Genomic DNA, 19,585 nt, shown 5'->3' with positions numbered 1-19,585 from the left:
TAGGGATTTCCCAGGGCTCCTTCGGGCAGGGATGCCACAGCGGTTGGCACACGGCGTGTGGCTGGCCCCGCTCGGGAGGGTAAGGGCAGCAGGGTATAAGGCAAAGGATGCACAGGACCACGGTGTTCAGGTGCTGACTACGATGTGGATAGCCTCAGTCAACCCAAACCACTCTTAACTTGTCCCTGATCTGCCTGAGCTATTCAGTCCCATGACCAACCTGATTGCAGATGCACTATCATCTTTCTAGACCCCTTTTTTTCTGGTCACATTCTTGTGGTGCTTCACCAAGCTGCTTGATCCAAGCACAGAGTCTTTTATTACATGAAAAAATCATTGCTCTCAACACTATATAATAAACTTTACGTGACAACTCCAGTTGTATGGTAAGTGGAATACTTTAAAGATCACAACCAACATCCTTACAGAGGGAAGAAAGGTAAAAAAAAAAAAAAGAAAAAAAAACCAAACACAAACAAACATGGTATAAGCAAATGCAGGTCTCAAAAGACAGCAAATAAAAAAAGAGAAAAATAACCCAAAAAAGCATGTTGCCGTACAGTTAAATAAGTGCTGCCTTTAAGCCTGAAGTTCAACAATGTGAAGTGGAACATCACCATTCTTTTTCAGTTGCCTCTTTTTTTATTATTTTTTTTGTCAGTAGTTGGATTGCTATTGCAAACACCTTCACAACATACAAAAAACAAATTTGTTTTTAATCCAGAGTAAGGTAATGATTTTTTTTTTTTTCTTTTTCAATCTGATGGGAGTTCAAAAGTAAAAGAGAACAGTAAAACTATGACAACAGCACCTTGACATTGTTTTAATTCCAACGCTATCAGAAGTTAAAAGCAGTAAACAGATATAATACTAACAGGAATAAAGATACTTACTGTCTAAAATGTAAACGGAATGTTTTGGTTCAATTTATTTTTCTGAAAGAGGACAGTTTATCATCAATTCACAATTGAAGCAGCATGCAATTTTATTCTTTTTTTTTTTTTAAACTTTTTATATTTTCAATTCTTGGCAACGGCGACAAACCACAAAGTTATCGAGGAATGTAATGCAGACTTTTTGTTTGCTTGTTTTTCTTTTTTTTTGTTTTGGTTTTTTTTTTTTGTTTTTTTTGTTTTTTTTTGTTTTTTTTTTTTTTTAACTTGTGCGCAAATGACTTTTGTTCCCCTTCAGGTCATGGATATGTTCAATAAATAGATTGTGGAACCACTGTACTGTATAAACTTCAGTTATACATGCAGTCCATAAAATTATTTTTTACCGAATAATTTACCCTGTTATGTATATATACAAATAGATAATTTTGTCTCAATATAATCTATACAACACGAATCCACTATCTTCCCCTTTTAATGGTTAATGTACATACACAGGAAGTGTCTATCCTTATAAAGCGCCAGCCAACTCTCTTTTTATTATCCATGGTGAGAGCTCTCACGTAAGACTGGGTAGTTCGGCACTGGGAGTTCCAGTGCCTCTTGTCTATGCCCCTGCAGCCCTCCTTTGTGTACCCTTTGGGGTTGCATTTGGTCTCGTAGAAGTATTGCTTCAGTTGGCCTTTGGGTACTGGGACTTTTTCCAGGACTGTGACGGTCGCCCCGGACATGTCCACTGCAGTCTTTTTCTCTGCTGCCGTCACCCACTCGCTCGTGCTGTCACAAACGCTCAGTTCCCCGCGGCGAGCTGGGTCAGAGTGGCGCCGGACCCTCATGGACATGTTTGCAGCATCCAAGTAGTTTTTGTACTCCTCGAGCAGAAAGAGCAGTGGGGGTTCCAAAGGCACTTGACTGCTTAGCATGACTCGGGATGTGTACAAGTCTGCATCCTTGTTCTCCTCGCTGGGCTGGATGTCCTGGTCCTCGTCTAGGAGCTCCTCTATGACATGTTCAAAAGTGTCCGCCAGCGATGTCAGTCCTCTTGAACCAGCACTGGGCCCATTTAGGCTCTCAAGAGTCCCGTGGGTCCGAAGACCTGGGTAAGCCAAGCTGCCTTGTCCTCTTACACTAGCTTCTTTCATCGGGGCAGCTTTCATGCAACTGAAGTATGAGATAACCATAGTAAGGAAAAGGATGGTCATCACTCTTCTCACTTGGTGGAACTGTTAAGGACAAGAACAAGAAAAAACCACACATTTAACTTACAAGGGATGGAGTAATAAAAATTCACCTGAGTTGTCATGAGACATTATGCATTTCGTTCTAGAGAGATCTGCTGCATGCAGCTGCAACTCATTACTGGTGCTAAAGCATGCTCTTGTACAAGGGTGTTCTTTGATTTAGAGTTTCAGATAAAGCATGTGCCAAAGCTTAGGCAGCACTGATACCAGCAGATCACAGTTCTTACGTGCCAGAGTTTTTCTGTAGTATTAGATTAGATACTGTGCAGACTCCTTTATTTATTGACCAATTACACCTACTTCATGTAACAGCAAAAGCAGAACAGCTATTTAGCAATGCAGCGTTTCAGCAATAAAAGGCAGCTTCATAAGCGTGAAAGGCAAGACTTCCATTTCAAATGCTAATATTTGCTTTTCAAGATCCCTCTATACCAAAAATATTTCATCGTTCTATCCACAGAAAACTCAACAGCATCAGGATAAGTTGCATTTGTAGTTTCAAAGCAACCATCAAAACCCAGGAAGAGGCCATACAATTCTGAGGTCTCCGCAGGTCAACCCCTCATCTAAAAGTAGAAAGTATGTGTGCATAAATATAGAACAAGAAAACGGTTCAGGACAGTATACTAAATTGGAGCTGGACAGACTGCTTACATCATGTGAATGCCATGGAAGGGACATGCCGGATTACAGAGCTGATAAGAGCTAGACTGAACTGATGGTACCAAACCACTGTACCGTACTTGCCCAGAGCCCCAGGCCACCTGTTCTCCAGCGGGCAAAGCATCTATTTAAACCCAGTTAAAACCCAGAGCCCAGCACGAAAACCAAAAGCACAACCAGCCCTACTGCCATACTGAAACACAGCAGTTTGCCCATTCCTCTCGCATTCTGCTGCAAGGTCTGGCATATGGGGGGCCATACTTTGAGGCTTATGTGTACGCTTGGCTCTGTCCTCACCGAGCATGGACGGGTAACGCCAGGAAAGAGTGCCGGTAAGAAAACTCCTCACCGGGCTTGGAATCAGCACGACTCATTTCGCTCAGCGCTCCCAACAGCTTGGGCTTGTCCTTCCCAAGCGCTTTGCTAAGTCTTGATAGATTGTACATTCCTCGGGGTAGAAGCTGTTTCCTCCTCAAGTGTAGAGTATACAGTTTAGGTACTATTACAGCGAGAACCTCCCAAATCCTGCAGTGACAGAGAGCTATATTCTCCGTCTGATCCCAAGTGCTACTACAACATCCATCACATCCAGTTGTTATTTTTCCGCCTTGCAATCCCCGCTCTCACCAGTTCTGCTTGCTAGAAAGCAATGGCATTGTTCACATTTTTGAAGCAGCAGCTAATGCTTGTTTCAGAGCTTTTGAAGTTCATTCGGAAGTACCTCATACTTGGCAGCGCTCATTGGAGTAAATGCTATTTCTGTTTGCCAACAGGGTGCTGTGTAAAAAGCTTTCCTTCGTCTCCTGCAAATATGCTGTGGGAAACTAGTACTCTTACGACTCGAACATGGAAAGACAATCTATCATAAAACATACAAAGAAAATGAAGTATGTACTAGAAAGGCAGTGCCCAAAACGTAGGTCTCAAAGTTTACTTAATGAAGTGGGGGTGGGTGGGAAGTGTTTGGGTTTGTGTCCATGCCCTCCTCACCCCCAGCTCCCTACTAAACAAGATTTTGGCTAAGAGTCCTCTCTACCCCAGCACAACTCTTCCTTCATCCCTCCATCTCTCTTCCTGTTTAAAAGTGTTACTGTGGCATAGATTTATTAAGATTAAACAAACCTGACATCTGTGACTCACAGGAACACAGTGTTTGCTCTAACCATGCGGAACATTAATATTTTGCAGATTTTTTCATCCTAGGATTTTTAAAACATTCTACAGGGAGTAATATCAGATTTCTTCCTCAAAGGGGAGAAAGAGAGACACTGCAGAGATGATTTACAACACAAGGAAGAAGGTTATCAGTCTTCCTTTATCAAACAAGGGGAGACAAGGCAAGAGGGAGAATGGGTGGTTCAACTAGCATACAAATGCAGAGCCAGGGGAACAGGCGACAATAATAATATTCATACACTCCCTCTTCTGAGACTTGTTTTATATAAAACTTAAAAGGAAAAAAACCTCAAACACCCACATCACACTTTGTGACCACCAGAGCAGTGAACAGAACACAGATCTTCTGGCTCCTAATCAAGTTCCTGTTATTTTTATTAGAGTAGTGCCCAGAGGTCCCAGCCAATAACTTGGCTCTGGAGGACAGAGTCTGTCTGAGCACGTAGGACCCCAAAGAGCCTTCCAGTGCGAAAGAGAGAGGACGGAACACAAGAGGCACCAAGACAAGCACAAAACAAAGCGAAGCTTGCACCCATCAGCTAGGTGCACTAGCTGGAGGCTGAACGTTTGCTTTTCAAGTCAGGAAGATGAACAAAGGATAGAAGGATTCCTGGGCCAGGACACATCCTTTGCTATTGTCATCGGGCTGTTCACCTCTCCTGGTGGCAATGAACTTGGAGGGATGTAAAATGAATAGAACTTTGTTTGCCTGGACATTTTTCTTACAAGGAAGGTGACAGAGGACAAGAGAGGTGCAACTGACTTCAATTAGCCCTCAGCACCCTCCACCCATGGTCACCAGATCTAACAGTACTGCATATTCCACATTAAATTAATCCTTCCTTAATCAATTTTGACTTCCATTTAGGAAGGAAACTGCTGTCAAGCTTGATCAATTTACATCCCATCTGCACATACAACTGCCACTATTATCTGCTGTAGCAAGAAACAATGTACAACTATGCTCTGAAAACCAACAGCTTTCAGACAGCCATTATCCACATAACCCACCGGTAATACACAAGAAAATGTGTCCCCCTAAAAGCCACCTCCCTCTTCCATTTATCACTGAAGAAGGGCATGTCAAAGTAAGCTTTAGCAGTGCAGATGCATGGAATACTGTTCGCAAACAAGCGCAGATCAAACATCTACTGCTTTGTAGAGACCCCAGACTAAGCCAAACTCTGCATGCAGGATGTGAAAAGATTCTTTTCTGTATCTTGGCAATGGCTTGAACAATACACACAGTCCTTGTCTTTGGCATCAGGTGGTATCAAGCGACTTAATATGAGAAAGTAATACTTTAACACCTAGGAAATTCCTTTATTTTAGAGGCCATAGCAATTTCTAGTAGCAGTTGCTCAAAACGTACTAGTTTAGCAAGCTCTAGCAGGGTAAGATTTAAATCTCACTCCGTACTTAGAAACACACCACCTTTCAGCTCCTGTTGAACTGACTCATGAATGCATGGTTCATCTCTTTCTTAGTGAGGCAGGACTAATATGTAGCACTAAAAAGGTCATTGGAAACACTTCAGATGGCAGCTGCCAGTCCTTTTACTCTGCTTCCCAACTATCAAGCCTCCACTACATTGCAAAGGCTAACGACAGTGCCTGTCCTGTTACAGTAAGTGCCTCGTAATCCCCAAACACTAACAGATTATGTACACCCTTCTCATTACGAGCAGTCACCATGCCACCCCGCGGGGAAGTGGAACCAGGGTGGGAACATGGAGAAAGCTGGATTTTCCTGTTTTCCCGGCACGCTACTACTGAGCAAGGTACTGCCCCTTTCCACGCTGGGCACATCTGCCACTGTACGGCCTGGCATGGAGATGTGCCAGCATTTCTGTGTACACCCATGCCTGATGCTACCCTGGTAGAATGAGCAAATATTTCCCATGGAGGCTCACCAGTGCTATTTCTTAACTGGAGCCACCTGGCTTACACTGTGTGTTCTGAGCGGATCCATACAACAGTGCCACACAAGACAGAGTAGCTGTGGGCACTTTCAGACAGACATGCAGCTAGAAAAATACAAAACAAAATCACTGATGATACAGCATCAACCTGGAGTCCTATCACGCATTAAATCCCTCCTTGCTCAGCTGTAGGAGGTTCGGGTCTCTACTCCTCGCCTTCTAGGAACAACAGCTAAAGGCTGCAGCCCTTTTGCACTCCTCCTGTTCAGCAATGTCACTGGGCATAAAAGATCAGAGACTTCTCTAGAAGAGAGTCCGCTGTCCCACAGACTGTTGTATACACCCACTAACTTGTATAACAGATATATGCCAGCCTCCTCGAGACCCAGACTTAAACCACTCCCTGAGGTCCCCCAAGACGTCTCTGTCAGAAATCACATTTGAGTGATTCTTCCTGAATGGCATCCGTTCTCATGGCTGCAAGAACGTCCTTCCTTCTCTCACACAGCATAGCAAAGCCGAAGCAATGAAAAGAGGTCACCCACCATGGACCAGATCTCAGGAAGACGTGACCTAGTTTGTACTTCAATGAAGTCCGTACAATTACAGCTAGAATAAGGGCACATAATTGTGGCAGTCGTCTCCACTAATGGGAAGGAGGCTCATTAAATGAAGGTCATGTCAATTATGTACAGCTAGTTTACATATGCAGTCAATTACCTAGCTGTACTATTTATTTCAGTATTTGTATTTAATGAGGATTCACCCGTTAATTGTTTTATTTAATTATTTTTAGTTATTTTAAGCAGAAATCTAGCAGCTTAACAGGTTGTGTTTCCAGCAGAGTGACCTGAGGAACAGCTGTGAACATGTACTTGCTTTTCTGCATCCTGATATGTGCCATGAAAAGTTGAAATAACTTTCAGTAGTGAATAGATTCATAATGCTTTAATCTCCAGAAAGGAGTGTGCGGTGGAAGATAAAATTAGCAGCAAGACGACATTCATTTTCTGCCTTGCCATTTTCTAAGACCTTTATACAAAAGTTCAATTTACTAAATACTACTGAATGGCACAGGCATGAGTTCCCGCTCTACGCATCATTACTGGAGTGTGTGAACAGATACCGAAATGGGATGCATGTCAGCACATGATTTGCAAAGACTAAATGTACTGAGAACAAATAGTATTAACCTTTAACACATGCATAACTGGATGTCTGACACACTCTGGTTATCCTCACGGCTATTTATGCAAACTATATAATTACTTTTTATTACTGAAAATAAAGCGCCCTCCCCCCCAGTACATACACATGAACACCCACACCCAATTTGTATTCTTGTAAGTTGGTGCTTCACGTCAGAAAGAAGAAACCCATTTTATTTTTATTCTACTGTTGGTTTTCCCTGAGGTAATAAAATCTACTTAGCCATAATGCCAGAGATGGCAGAGACTAAGAAACATTTTGAAGACTAAGATAAATAGCAAGAAAATTTACGAGGAGTTTGTAAACTACAACTTTTAACATGAGAAATTTGCTTTCATCTTATGTTGCAAAATATTGCCTATGGTACAGCTTCTGAGAGCAAAGACACTCCAGCAATAATACATTGGCTCTGGAGAAGTATGCGTCTGTTTAAAGCACTACAAGGGGGTTTTTGTGGTGTTCCAAGGTTTTATCGGACTCTCTCCACAAGGCATACAAACCCCACAACTTCTCCTGTCAACCAGAGGTGGGAAAGAACCCAGAGAAAATAATGGCAAAATAACAACGCCGTGGCATTACACCCCTGATCTTTCACAGAGTTATGTATCAGTTTCCTACAAACTTTCATCATACCTTTCTGGACTTTCAGTCATGCAAAGGGCACGCTTGCTTCAAAAGCTCCAAGAGAGAGAATTCAGCTGCTCTGATAGGCACAGACCAGGCAGTCTCCTCATGACAAGCATGCTTATACTTCAGTTGGCCAAGTGCAGGACTACAAGGAGTTCCCAGGAGGATTTCTGTCGGCTGGATCTCAGATCCACTCTGCCCATACCAGGAAACAGGCGGGGTGAGTTTTGGCAGTAGGTGCAAGTGAAGGAGTAGCCGGACAGACTCACAGATGGTATTGGAGTTTTCAGAGAGACAACACCCATGGAAGAGAACAGCTGTGCACTATTTTTATACTTTGACAGTGGGAACCAATTGTTGAGCCATTGACACCCATAGTGCCTCTCCAGCTCTCCGTGCAGCATCCTGCACACGGGGCACTGGAACTGGACAGGGGGTTACAATCCCTACTGGGAGCAACGAAACTCACCTCCAGAAGGGTACTTGTGTGCCTGCCACTATACATATCAAACACAATATGCTTTACCACAACATTTTTCGCCAAAATTTCAGGCTGAAATACCAAGGTATGCAGTGAAAGCCCGTCTCAAATAAAAGCACTACCAGCAGGTTCACTTTTGCTCATCAGGAGTATCATGGGGAGGGCAACATGACACACTCCTATTGACATGCCAGAAATACTGTACAGTAGGGATATGACTTCCAAGCCCAAAAAACCTAAGAGTTAGCCTATTCCAATTTCAAAATTGACTTCAGGCTTAGAAAACGGCATTAATCTGTTCTAGAGTGTGTGTCCAGATACATTCAGGCCATTACTGTGGTCATCCAGAAGTAACATTACGCAGTCTCTGTAAACTGAAAGTTCACCTACAGAACAGGCTAACTAAAGCCTCCCACAAAACAAGCGAAACAACCACAAAACCATTCCATGAAATAATTACTCCGTGCCCAGATAGTATCTGGTTCCACTATGGGAGCAGACAATTAGTTCTCTGAAATAATTTTCTTTGATAGCCTCCGGAGCTTTATATAATGTTAATTCAACCTGTGTGCGGAAGAACGTTGGGACAGAACCTCAGACCTCTGAGCAGCATCTGTGGTTTGTCTTCCATTTCACTACAGCTCTTTGGTATGAAACACTGTGCTGAAGCGTCACAGGACTAAGCTATTCTGCCAAGTACACACATGAAGCTCCCACTGAAGTCAAGGATAATTGGCACCCGAGAGCAGGAACAGAACAGAGCACGTTGCATGCAAACTAGCATGAGTTGGATCCCTTGTACTGTGACATGTGTCCAGCAGCCCTGGAACAACCCAGAAGCTGCTGTACCAGTTGAGCTTGGATCTTACGAGTGCCTATAAACTATTGAACAGCATGTAAAACATCCCACGCTCCCATCAGTTCTGCTGCAAGTGGCAAGCTTCCTAGGACCTATAGAACATTATGCACTCAACAGGAACATAAGTGAAGCTTAGCCAAGGAAAATCAATGGTTAAAAAGCACAAGCATCAGATGGAGCAGTTACCCATGGTTTGGGCAGGCAGTGTTTTCTCTAGGGTGAGGGAGGAGAGCAAGGGCTATACCCATTTGTTGCAAGACTCTTACCTTTGCCGAGACCCTGACTGTGTGTGGCATTGCTGTAAGAGAACACCTTGCTTTTAGCCATAGTCAGTCCTTGAAATGAAGCAGATCAGTACGCAGTGATGTGCGTGAACTGGAAACTGGAAATGCCTGTTGTCAGAGCCCTGACAGGTATTAACAATATGCCTGCATTTGCTAGTGGTGTTATCAGTCATCTTTTGGCTGCCCGCCCTCATGTGCACGTTTCTCTCAACACATGCTCAGTCCAGTTGTTCACACAGAATCTCCATGGAAATACTTTCCCTAGATGGGGCAAGGGATAAAAGCTTACACTGAGGTACCAGAGCAGCTTCTGGGAGTATACGAATCCAAAGTGACATGGGAACAACCTGACCAGGAGCAGAAATTTGTACATTTGCAAAGCCTCAATCTGCATTAATGGAATAATGAGGAATTTGTATTGAACAAGGATATACTCATTAGGAATCTAACCCACCTCACTGGGCAGCCAGCCCTGCATGTGTCCTGCTGTGAGAACAGCTTTATCTTTGGAGATAACGCTGTTGGAAAATTATGTTAATATGTTAACATAACTGGACTGAAAACACTTTGGCAAGAAGTGCTCCTTCACCACTGATAATTTACTATGACAATGCAGCACACCACAGAGTTCAGAGCACTATAGCTTTCAGCTTTTTGTTTCCACCTTCTAAGTGGTCTCATGTTGAAACAAGACTTCTGCAATTGCTATGCACGATTCTCTATCCCTAATCTATCCGAAAGATTTGGGGGCCAACTTCAACCAGATTCAATAGAGGGACACAAATGTCACAGACAGCACTGTGTCCATGGTCACGTGTTGTAACTGGCACACAAGTAGCTGACACCCACACGAACAAGCCCCCCATCATTAGTCAGGCAAGCACCAGTGTATGGGCTTACCCACTGTCACTCGAAATGCTAGTGCTGCTCTCATTTCACAAGCTCTGCAGTGGAAAAGGGTTTGGAATTACCAGCAGGGGTAAGGAGGTACATCTAGCAGAGATACAGTTGTCCTGCTCAAGGTACAAACATTCAATGGGACATAAAGAAAAAACAGCAGTCTTGCAGGGAAAATTAATTTATCAAGGTCTCGCCTTCTCCCGGTTGTGTAACGGTATCATTTCTTTCACAGAGCAGTATTACACTGCGATTCCTGTGAATTACACGGACAGTGGGTCCTTCCCCTCCCCAATTAAAAATGAAGTTTAGCTGGCTCATGAGTTTTCATACTCGCCACCAGATCTAACTATAGATTGTGGCATCGTGGGAAATTATTTCCACAAAGACTGTTGAGGTTCACTGAAGTCCCAGTAGACCCAATCCCGGCGGACACAGTGTAAATCCATGGTGCTCTGTTCATAGATTTATACCAGCTGCAAAGGTGACCCAGTACTCCCGTGGTCATAAAAATCAGGTGGGACCAACACCTGAGCGACAGCTAATACCTGTATCAGAACAAAATGTGACAGGTTTCAGCAGAACAGCTTCCTCACACTCAGGGCTCCTGAGGGATACACGCATATTTGGTAATAATTACACTTTAAAGAGGATGGAGAAAAAAAACTTTCTAGGTGTAGAGACTAGCTCCTCCCTTCCCCCACTGATATAAGCACATAAATAGCTCAGACATGCCTATAAACAGAAGTATGCAAAATCCAGCCCAACACCACCTAACTCTCCTCCTCTCCACACTTGGGTGTCTTGTTTCACGCACACACACACCCCCTGAAGAAAGTGGCTTTGCTGCCAGAGTCCTCTCCTCACTGCAGCAGCCCTTAAGCTCCAGAGGGCAGGTTTGTACGTGGGATTTCAGTCATTAAACAAACACTTCTCTAGAAAGCTTCAGTACCTGTCCCTTCACATAAGCAGATCCTACCGCCCTGCAGGGATGCAGAGCTTCTCTTCAAATAGCTGGGGTGGGGGAAGGAAGGAGAAAGCTAAGTGCGAGAAACATTAAAATTACCCAATTAGCCTGGTGAAAACAGGTAACTGTTCTTCCTTTCACAAGTCTCTGCACAACATGGTAGATTATCTAGAAGTCGACATCCTATTCAAAAATCAAAAGCAGAGCTGTCTTATCAGAGATAATTAGTAGTTCTAAAGAGGAAAAACCCACTTAGCTGCAAGAGCAGAGAGACCTGGTACTTGCTCTGCTATGACTCCACCTGTACAATATTTCTTGGGGAACACAATATCAAAGTTTCCAAAGTGCTTTGTAAACGTTGAATCTCAACATACTTAGCTGAGGGGGAACCACAGTAGAAATCCTATTTCCCTCTGGGTAAACTGAAGCCCATAAAGATATTTAAACCATTTACCCCAGACTGCACATCAAGTCCCTGCCGAGCCAAAGGAGAACAGGGGACCGCTCGCCCGCTCCCAACGCCTCACCTCAGTCACTCCATGGAGCTGCCTTAACCATGTGTATCATTCACATATTTTGCAGATCTCTCTACGGTAACTTAGATGTCTAACCTAGAAAGAGGCAGGGCAGCTGATTTAAAACCTTAGGGGTATTATTTTGAATACATATGCTAGCTCACTTCCATCTGTGTCGTTAATTAGTTCCTGACTGTAGGTTAAATGTAGGGCATGTTGTCACGAGCCTAAGGTGGGGTGGCAGGACCTCCTGCTATTGCCATATGGCTTTTTGTTTCTTCCTTCATTCTTCAGCTTTTAGCCTCATGCTTCTAATTTGTGGGCTCAACCATTATATAACAAAGAACAACAAGAAAAGCAGAACTAGTGTTAAAATAGAAACATTCTTCACCATTAAAGCCTCCAAGAGGTTTGATTTGAAATGCAACACAACTTCCTGTCTCATCCAGAGGCTGTTTTTACCCACAGCAAGTTTGCTATGGAATTCAGGAAAGACCTATTCCCATCAACAACTACTACTGCACAAGTAGTTATTTACCAACCCTATAAACACAAACCAGGCAGCTTGCCAGGGACCAAAGGTCAGCCTTAATTTGTATGAGATGTAGGCATAGCTTTGCTCTTCTCCTCCGAATATGGATGCTCAGCACCTACAGGGGATGAAGCCAGTGTAGCGGCACCATCCCCATCAAAACAGTAAAAGGAAAAAAGATGACTGAGCTCCCATCATCTTTTTTCCCAATGCATCTCCACAGATGCTTCTTTCTTAAAAAAAAAAGTTCAGGGTTGTCCTCAACAAAACTACAGGTCATGTTTTGAAGTATGCCTGAACATGACTAATTACAAGATACGCAAAGTATCAGCAGTCCCACTGTAGTAATTTTCTAGTGAGTACAACCTGAATACTAACAGGTCTGGTGGTGACCCGGGACTGAAGATTTGCTTCAAAGTGTTTAATTTAGAGCAGACACAGAAGTTACCGTGTTTTCTAGCTCTCATTACATACCTGTCCTTCCCTTAGCTAAAGAAAGGGGAAACGATTTCTGGTTTTCTGGTATTTCCAAGCATAATTTTCCATGCTGTAATTTTCCTAACAGTTACAGGAAGCAGAGCAAGGAAAAAAAAAATATACAATAGTATCCACGTTGAACAAAACTGATTAAGAACCAGGTGATAGGACTTCATGCTTGAGGCGTATGGAATTAAAGATACTGCATCTAGGTTCATCAGACTCAGAGGCAGAATTCTTTGGAGGCTCAGACCTCTAAATAGTTTATTCTTAAACCTTACTTCTGCTTTTTTAACAAAGGAATGTGGATTGACTCAGGCTTTTGCAACATCCTGGTTCATCGTTAACATTCCAGCCACTTTTGCAGTTACAACGGCAGAAAAGTTTTGCACAGGGGGCAGCAGAAATTAATCATCAGGGTAGAACAGGGAGAAAAGGATTTAATATGAGTCTTCCAAGGAAGGCAGCTTTGTTCTTTGTTTTAAATTCAAGTGCCAATCATTAGATTTTAAGGGGAAAACTAATTCTCAGACATTCTTTTGCTAGTCACTACACGAAAAAATAAATATATTTCTGCAAGATGTAAAGAAACACCTGCTTATTCTCTTTTTGGACCATTTCATCGGCAGCAACTTGCCAACTCCATACCAGTAGGTACCGTGCTGTTGTAAGGAGACATGAAACATCCTATTTTGCATCCCATAGAATAAAAGCAATCCTTTTCCACCAGTCTGCAAGACATTAGCTGCCCACAAAAAAAAAAAAAAAATAAATATCATGACATTGACATAAACTGTAGTGTTTATATGCGGAAAAGCAAAAATGGAGACCTTCAGATGTGTTTATTTCTGGGTTTGGTTCAACCCATTATAAAGATAAAGGACAGGCATGATGTTCGGCAGCAAATTCATACTTGAGCAGAGTTTCTTGGCATGGGTTCTGGTTAAAGTTACCCTCACCAGCTTGAACTTGTTAGTGGCTTTGCTTCCCCCTTGGATTCACACTGGCTTTCAGTACGAATTCTATCAAACAGCATTTCTCTCTTGGCATTTACAGCTCAGTCAAACTGGATTATCAACTCAAAAGGAATGTAAATAGCAAGTGAAGATCCAAGTCTTAATGCAGGCAGCCAGCAGGCACAATTATCCAGAAATACTGCAAAACAAGTCCTGTCGCTCATCCCAACAGTGTCCATACACTTCTGTGGTGCGGTGACAGCTACGACTAAGGAGAGGTTGGTTTAATTTACTAATCCAGCCCTTGAATAAAGTTTAGATTTCACTTCTTTTCATCTCACTATATCAACTACTGAACACTCACTGAGAGCGTCATGGCCAGCGTAAAGAAGGGTAAACTAAACCATATGGCTACTAAATGTTGCACCAAGCTTAGAAAGTAAATGGCATAACGGACTAAGGAATCCAGAGATCATAACCTTTAATTCCTTGATCTAGACAAAACTGCATTTGTCCAGGAGCTGTTATGCTTAAAGAAAGCAGTGTTTTGATCACATTAGATAAGGCACAACATGCACTAGAATTGGCACAAGATTAAGCTTAACTCTCCCATAAGATATGTACTACAAGAGTCTGGGGGGAGGAAGAAAAAAGAAAAAAGGACTTAGTCCTGTTCTCATTGTCACAGCCTTAACTGCAGCAACATGCTCCAAAGTCTTTTGCATTCCAAAGTTACTAAAGAGCATGTAACAGTATTCTGCTCAAGACCTTGCCTAGATCGATCTTCTCCCAGACTCCTCCTGCTACGCCACACGCATGCAAAGGACTACGAGCCTACCGGTAGCCCAGTGCGTGTACTGGAAGGGCTGAAGTTGGGTGTGGAACTCCAGGTGAGCCAAAGGTAGTTCTTCAAACACTAGGTTGGTACAACAAGCTCTCATACACCCCGATACGGTGTAAACAGTTGGCAGCCGCCTCCTGACTTGAATGGGAAATGTCACTGTGTCACAGCTCCTCAGTTTCTCACAGGAAAACTTTGTTCCCTCAGAAACTATACAGTAAGCACCGATCTTGATGTACTTTACACTGATGGATTTCAAGTGTTTTAAAAAGTTATCTAAAGCATCACCTAGAAAGATATGCAGTACCTGCCATCAGCTAGTGGTCTGCATTTTCAAGGTTCAGCAAGATGGAAGTTATCGACGCCCACTGAGGTTTAGTTGTGCTGGATTTCTTATTCCACTGGGCATTTGATAGCCATAAGCTAGCAGTTATTATAAAAGCCCCTGAAACATACTGTGTCTGTAAGAGTCAAACAGAAATAATTGCACATGAAATTATGAGTTCAATGGGTAAAAAAGGCACATTGTTTCTCTTTATAAGCAGTTCCTCACAAATTAAATAGGGAACAGTGCTTATTCTTCTCCCTCAAATGCTGACGAAGAACTTACTATAGCCAAGGATTGATGTACAAAACAAAAAAACGAGGCTGTGAGCTCAAAACAAAACAGGAAACTATATCCTAAGAACCAAGGGGCAGATATAAAGTGTATTCCGTGTTGTTAGATTTGCAGTAGCCACAAATACCTACATACCCAGCTTAGCTTCAACACTTCGTTTTGAAACTGGGAAAATCCCAGGTCTTGTGAAACCAAGCTGAAGGCTGCTGACTTGATACATTAAGAAAATCAGAATTTTTTTTCTATTCCACCAAATATCTACAAAAGGACACCCCTACCAGGCTTCAACGATGGGATGGAGAACAACCTCCCCCCACCCCAACTCAAATCCTTAAGGGACCAGTTCTACATTGTGGGGTTTTGGCACGAGCTTTGGAGAAGCTATCAAGATCCAGTGACAGCTGTAAGAAGCCAGTATAAATTGGACTTGGAAATACTTCTTTAGGTGTAGTCTGAAGTTCCGTCAGCAAAGGATTTACTGAAAGCGATGCTTCTTGTTTACCTACTGAAGCCACACAAGGAAGACTGTAGCTGCCTGCATCACTAGAATGGGATTCACAGGTCCACCTCAGTTACAGGGTTAAAACACAGCCCGCATGCATACACCAAATTTAATGCTGCGGAATAAGAACGATTGGGATTAGCAGCCTCACTCATTTTAATTGCGCTGGCTCCCTTGCAGGAGCCAGCCATAGCAGCGTCTTTGGTTCGTGCATCTCTAGGTGGCGGTAGCTGCTCAGATTTTGCGATACCAGGAGATGCTTATCTCAAATTTAGCAACCAGTATTCCTCCCATCCTCCTAGAATTGCCTTTCCTAATTTGAAATGTGACCCCCCTCCCCCATTTCTTCATAATTTATAGTAGTCTGAAGCTGAGTCACAAGGATTTCTGCGTTTTCCTAACCAAGTACACAAGAAAAGAAATGAACTGCCAAAGTATTGAGGTAATTTATAGCGTAAAGCATCGAGGGCTTCTAGTCGATCAAAGGACCCAGAGAAACAAACATAAGAACAATCATGCCTTCTGTTCTGTACAAATGCCACGGACAGAAATAACTGTCCTAATTAACTGGTTTCAAAAAAATGACTTCTCTGAAAGATACAATATTCTTACGAGGGAAGTACACAACTGCTACAGCTTCATGGCAGCTGTCACCGGGGCATGAAAATTCACTAAATGAAGTTTCCTTTTGCTTCCTTCGGTTGTCCATGGTACTCATCTTCAGACAGCTGTATCCATTCGTGACGCCTAAATGATGCTGTAATGGGAGCTTCTGCTACCGCTAGTATCAGTGTTACTGAAGGATTACAATCACATCAAATCAGCATCATCCCAGCCAACCCGCCGTTCATAAAGGGTAGAAATTGTGCCTGAGGTTGGCCTATTTTGGTAAGGCTGTTGCCTATTCAGTCAACTCCGTAGCATCTTCAGTATTTCAGACTGTTCCATGTTGTTTGTCACTGCTGGGTGTAGCAGTTGAATCCCACCACCCTACCAGTTGACTGATAATTAGGTCCTTAGTGTTGAAAAGGAGGAAAACATGAGCCTGACCCTACAGATCACCTACGCTTTGTGCATATGACTTAGTCCTGTTCTGCATGGCCAACGCCTGCAAACGGTGTTCCCCTTGGGCTGCTCAGAGCCTAGAACTGTAAGTGACATGGCCAACGTAAGACTGGGACAGAGGACAGAGGCCATAGTATAATGGTTACCCTATTAACTCACACGTGCATCTCCAAAAACGTTGTATTCTTCTGTTGCTGTATATTCCAGTATTCCCCAAACAAGTAGCATAAGGATTTGTGCTGAGAACGTGTCAATTTAAGGCACCAAGGCAGAGCTCCCTGTATACACCGAGTAGCAAAACCTGTTACTGTTTGTATTACAAGAGCACTGAGGAATCCTTGTCAGGTAACAGGAATAGAAGACAGGCAAGATGATCTCGGTCCCAAAGAGCTTACAGTCAAAGATAAGACTGAATACAGGGAAGGAAGGTAAACAGTAAGATTTGTGAGCTGACAGACAGTGGGCACAGCCTACCAGCCCCATCCCAGCTTGCACATCAGACAGTTTGCTCGGTACACACCTGTACTGCTTCCTAATGGTGTACCCCGGGGAACAAAAGAGTTGTTATGCACGGCACCTTCCTAGCTGGAACTGAAGACAGCAGGTTATTGAGTTACCACTTCATTTTGGCAATACACAAAAATAGCTAAGCTTCAGTGCTTTTAAAAGCTTCCTTTTAAAGGGTGTTCACAGCTAAGCATTACCAAGAATGCCAGTGTATGAACCGATCTAAGAAATGATTGAGAGTTTCCTAATTAAGCAGCGCTTTCGCTATTTAGGAGGAACCAAGTGCTCACAACATATGCTTGAAAACAGGTCAAGACAAGTTCACAATTAACCTATTAAAAGCATATATTCTCTTCTAGTGGAGCCTCCACCGATTCACACAATGCCCAACGTGAGATTTCTAGTGTAGGCACAGGGCACATTCTTAGAACAACATTTCAGCCATTTATACAAACCAGGAAGGCAGATATGGGATTTTTTTCTTCTCTTTTATAGGACCACCCTTCTTACACAATTCACTCAGAGTGAATTGTTTCTCATCTTCACGCAGGCTTACCCATGGAAGGGATGAGGGGGTCTCCTACCCACACATTTCTTGTGCCCTGCTTTTGGACCTGCACCCCAGCAGAGAACTATTATCTGAGCTGAACATGCAGCTTCTTGTTTTATCCTCACTGTAAGAGTAGAGTAATAGTTGCAAAAAGCTCTACAACAGAGTAATAGTTGCAGAAAGTGCTACAGGTACCATGAGGACTTTCAACTGCAGCTACTTACAGCTCAGGACTGTCAGTATACGCCAAGCTTTTGAGCAACAGCACAGATCCTTATTTTCCACTATATTCTTTCACATTTTAATGAGTCTTTAAAATCCTTTGCATCTGTGCACTACGTTTCATAGTATTCCAGCATACTGTAGTACTCCCATTGCACTACACTACAACATAACGCCGTGTTTAAAAGCATGCTGCTCGAAATTAAACTTTTTTTTCAGTTTAGACTTACTCCCTCCAAGATAAAAGTCCTTTGCTATTTTCCTCCACTGTTCTATCTCAATTAGTCAGATAAAGTGTTCTTGATCCTCCTGACCCGGTTTACCCTGATTCCACAGCCATATAACGACAGGATCTACCCTGCAGTTCCAGAAAGCAGAGAGCGCTGGCAACGCGGACAGAAGGCTCGCTACTTACAAATGGGTTTTCCCAGCCGAGGTTCAATGAAGCTGAACATTAAGTGGTAGTACTACAGCAGAAAATTGTTGCAAGTTAGAGCCCTGTAGAAAGACTCCTGTACCTAGGCACGTGAGGTAAAGAGCTGAAACGTCTACCAGCTCCTTCAAGGTATCGTAGAGTTGAAATGGAGCCATTGCTTTGCCCCGAGACCCTGGTGAGGGGCTGCTCTCTCCTCCCAGAGCAGGCAGGAGAACATCGCGGTTTGCCTTCTCCCTTTCCCTCGCCCCGGGTTTGTTTACACAGCCAGCGCCCGCTGCTCCGCACGCAGGGAGCCGTAGCATCTCCCTGACAGCTGCTTCCTTCTCTCGCGTGCCAAACCACGGGATTCTCAGCTCAACCGACCCAAGAGTGTCCCCTCTGCTTACGTTTTCCCATACCTAGACTAAGTCTGGGCCACGGCTGGCGTCAAGTTTTCACCCACGCGCTCCCAGGCAGCGCTCCTGCTCCGCGAGCGGAGGCACCGACGTGCACCGAGGCGCTACCTGACACGAACAGGCAGGACGATGTGATGACCTTCGGGCTTGGGACAGCCAAGCACACCCAAACAGAGCGAACCCTTCACTTGGGCTACCCCATGGCCACTCAAACTTAGCGACGTGAAAGCTGCTCCTGTCCGTGAGGCGGCAGCTCACGGCTCCGGCTCTTTGCTCGTATCTAAAGACGACCAAGGAAATTCATTTTATGTACTTATCACACCATGAATTAAAGATTACAGAAATACTTGCTGAAGGAAAAAATGTATCGCCGGGATAGATTCTTTGCATTCGTTAGAACGGTGTTACTAGAAACATAAATAAGTAATGACTATCGATCTCGCAATAGTCATAACCTCAGAACAGCAAACTACAATAAACTGAAGGGAAAAGTACGTGTTTTAACCGTAATGGACAAGCCAAGATACCACAGCACCTCTTAAAAATAAACAAGCAAAGCCCGTGCGGCCCGCAGCTGTAACACCTTACGCTTTTAGTCCTACAAGGGAGAAAAACCAAAACGTTCGGTGAGGTAGCGCAAGGCTTCCACAGGATTAATTAAACCTTTGCCAACGACATTTACCGTCTAACGCCAGTTCCCTTCTGGCGGAGGCTCCGCCGTCCCCAGCTCAGCCCCGGCGGGGGCTGGGC

The 19,585-nt window shown here is 43.5% G+C and overlaps 1 protein-coding gene across 1 annotated transcript; it reads right to left on the bottom strand.

Moving 5' to 3' along the window:
• Window positions 1-300: 300 nt before the first annotated feature.
• Window positions 301-18,998, bottom strand: BDNF (brain derived neurotrophic factor). The gene is made up of 2 exons (XM_026850900.1): window positions 18,839-18,998; window positions 301-2,116 (listed from the first exon to the last, which is right to left on the bottom strand). The coding sequence occupies exon 2, from the start codon at window positions 2,093-2,095 to the stop codon at window positions 1,355-1,357; it is 741 nt and encodes a 246-aa protein (XP_026706701.1). The 5' UTR covers window positions 2,096-2,116; window positions 18,839-18,998; the 3' UTR covers window positions 301-1,354.
• Window positions 18,999-19,585: the final 587 nt, after the last annotated feature.

This window comes from Athene cunicularia, assembly GCF_003259725.1.
Source record: "Athene cunicularia isolate RWA chromosome 5 unlocalized genomic scaffold, athCun1 chr5_part3, whole genome shotgun sequence".
Classification (NCBI taxonomy): Eukaryota; Metazoa; Chordata; class Aves; order Strigiformes; family Strigidae; genus Athene; species Athene cunicularia.
This window is presented reverse-complemented; position numbering and strand designations above follow the sequence as displayed.

What these genes read in the sequence shown, in the direction of transcription:
- BDNF (XM_026850900.1), bottom strand. Translation starts at nt 2,095, where the DNA reads ATGACCATCCTTTTCCTTACTATGGTTATCTCATACTTCAGTTGCATG.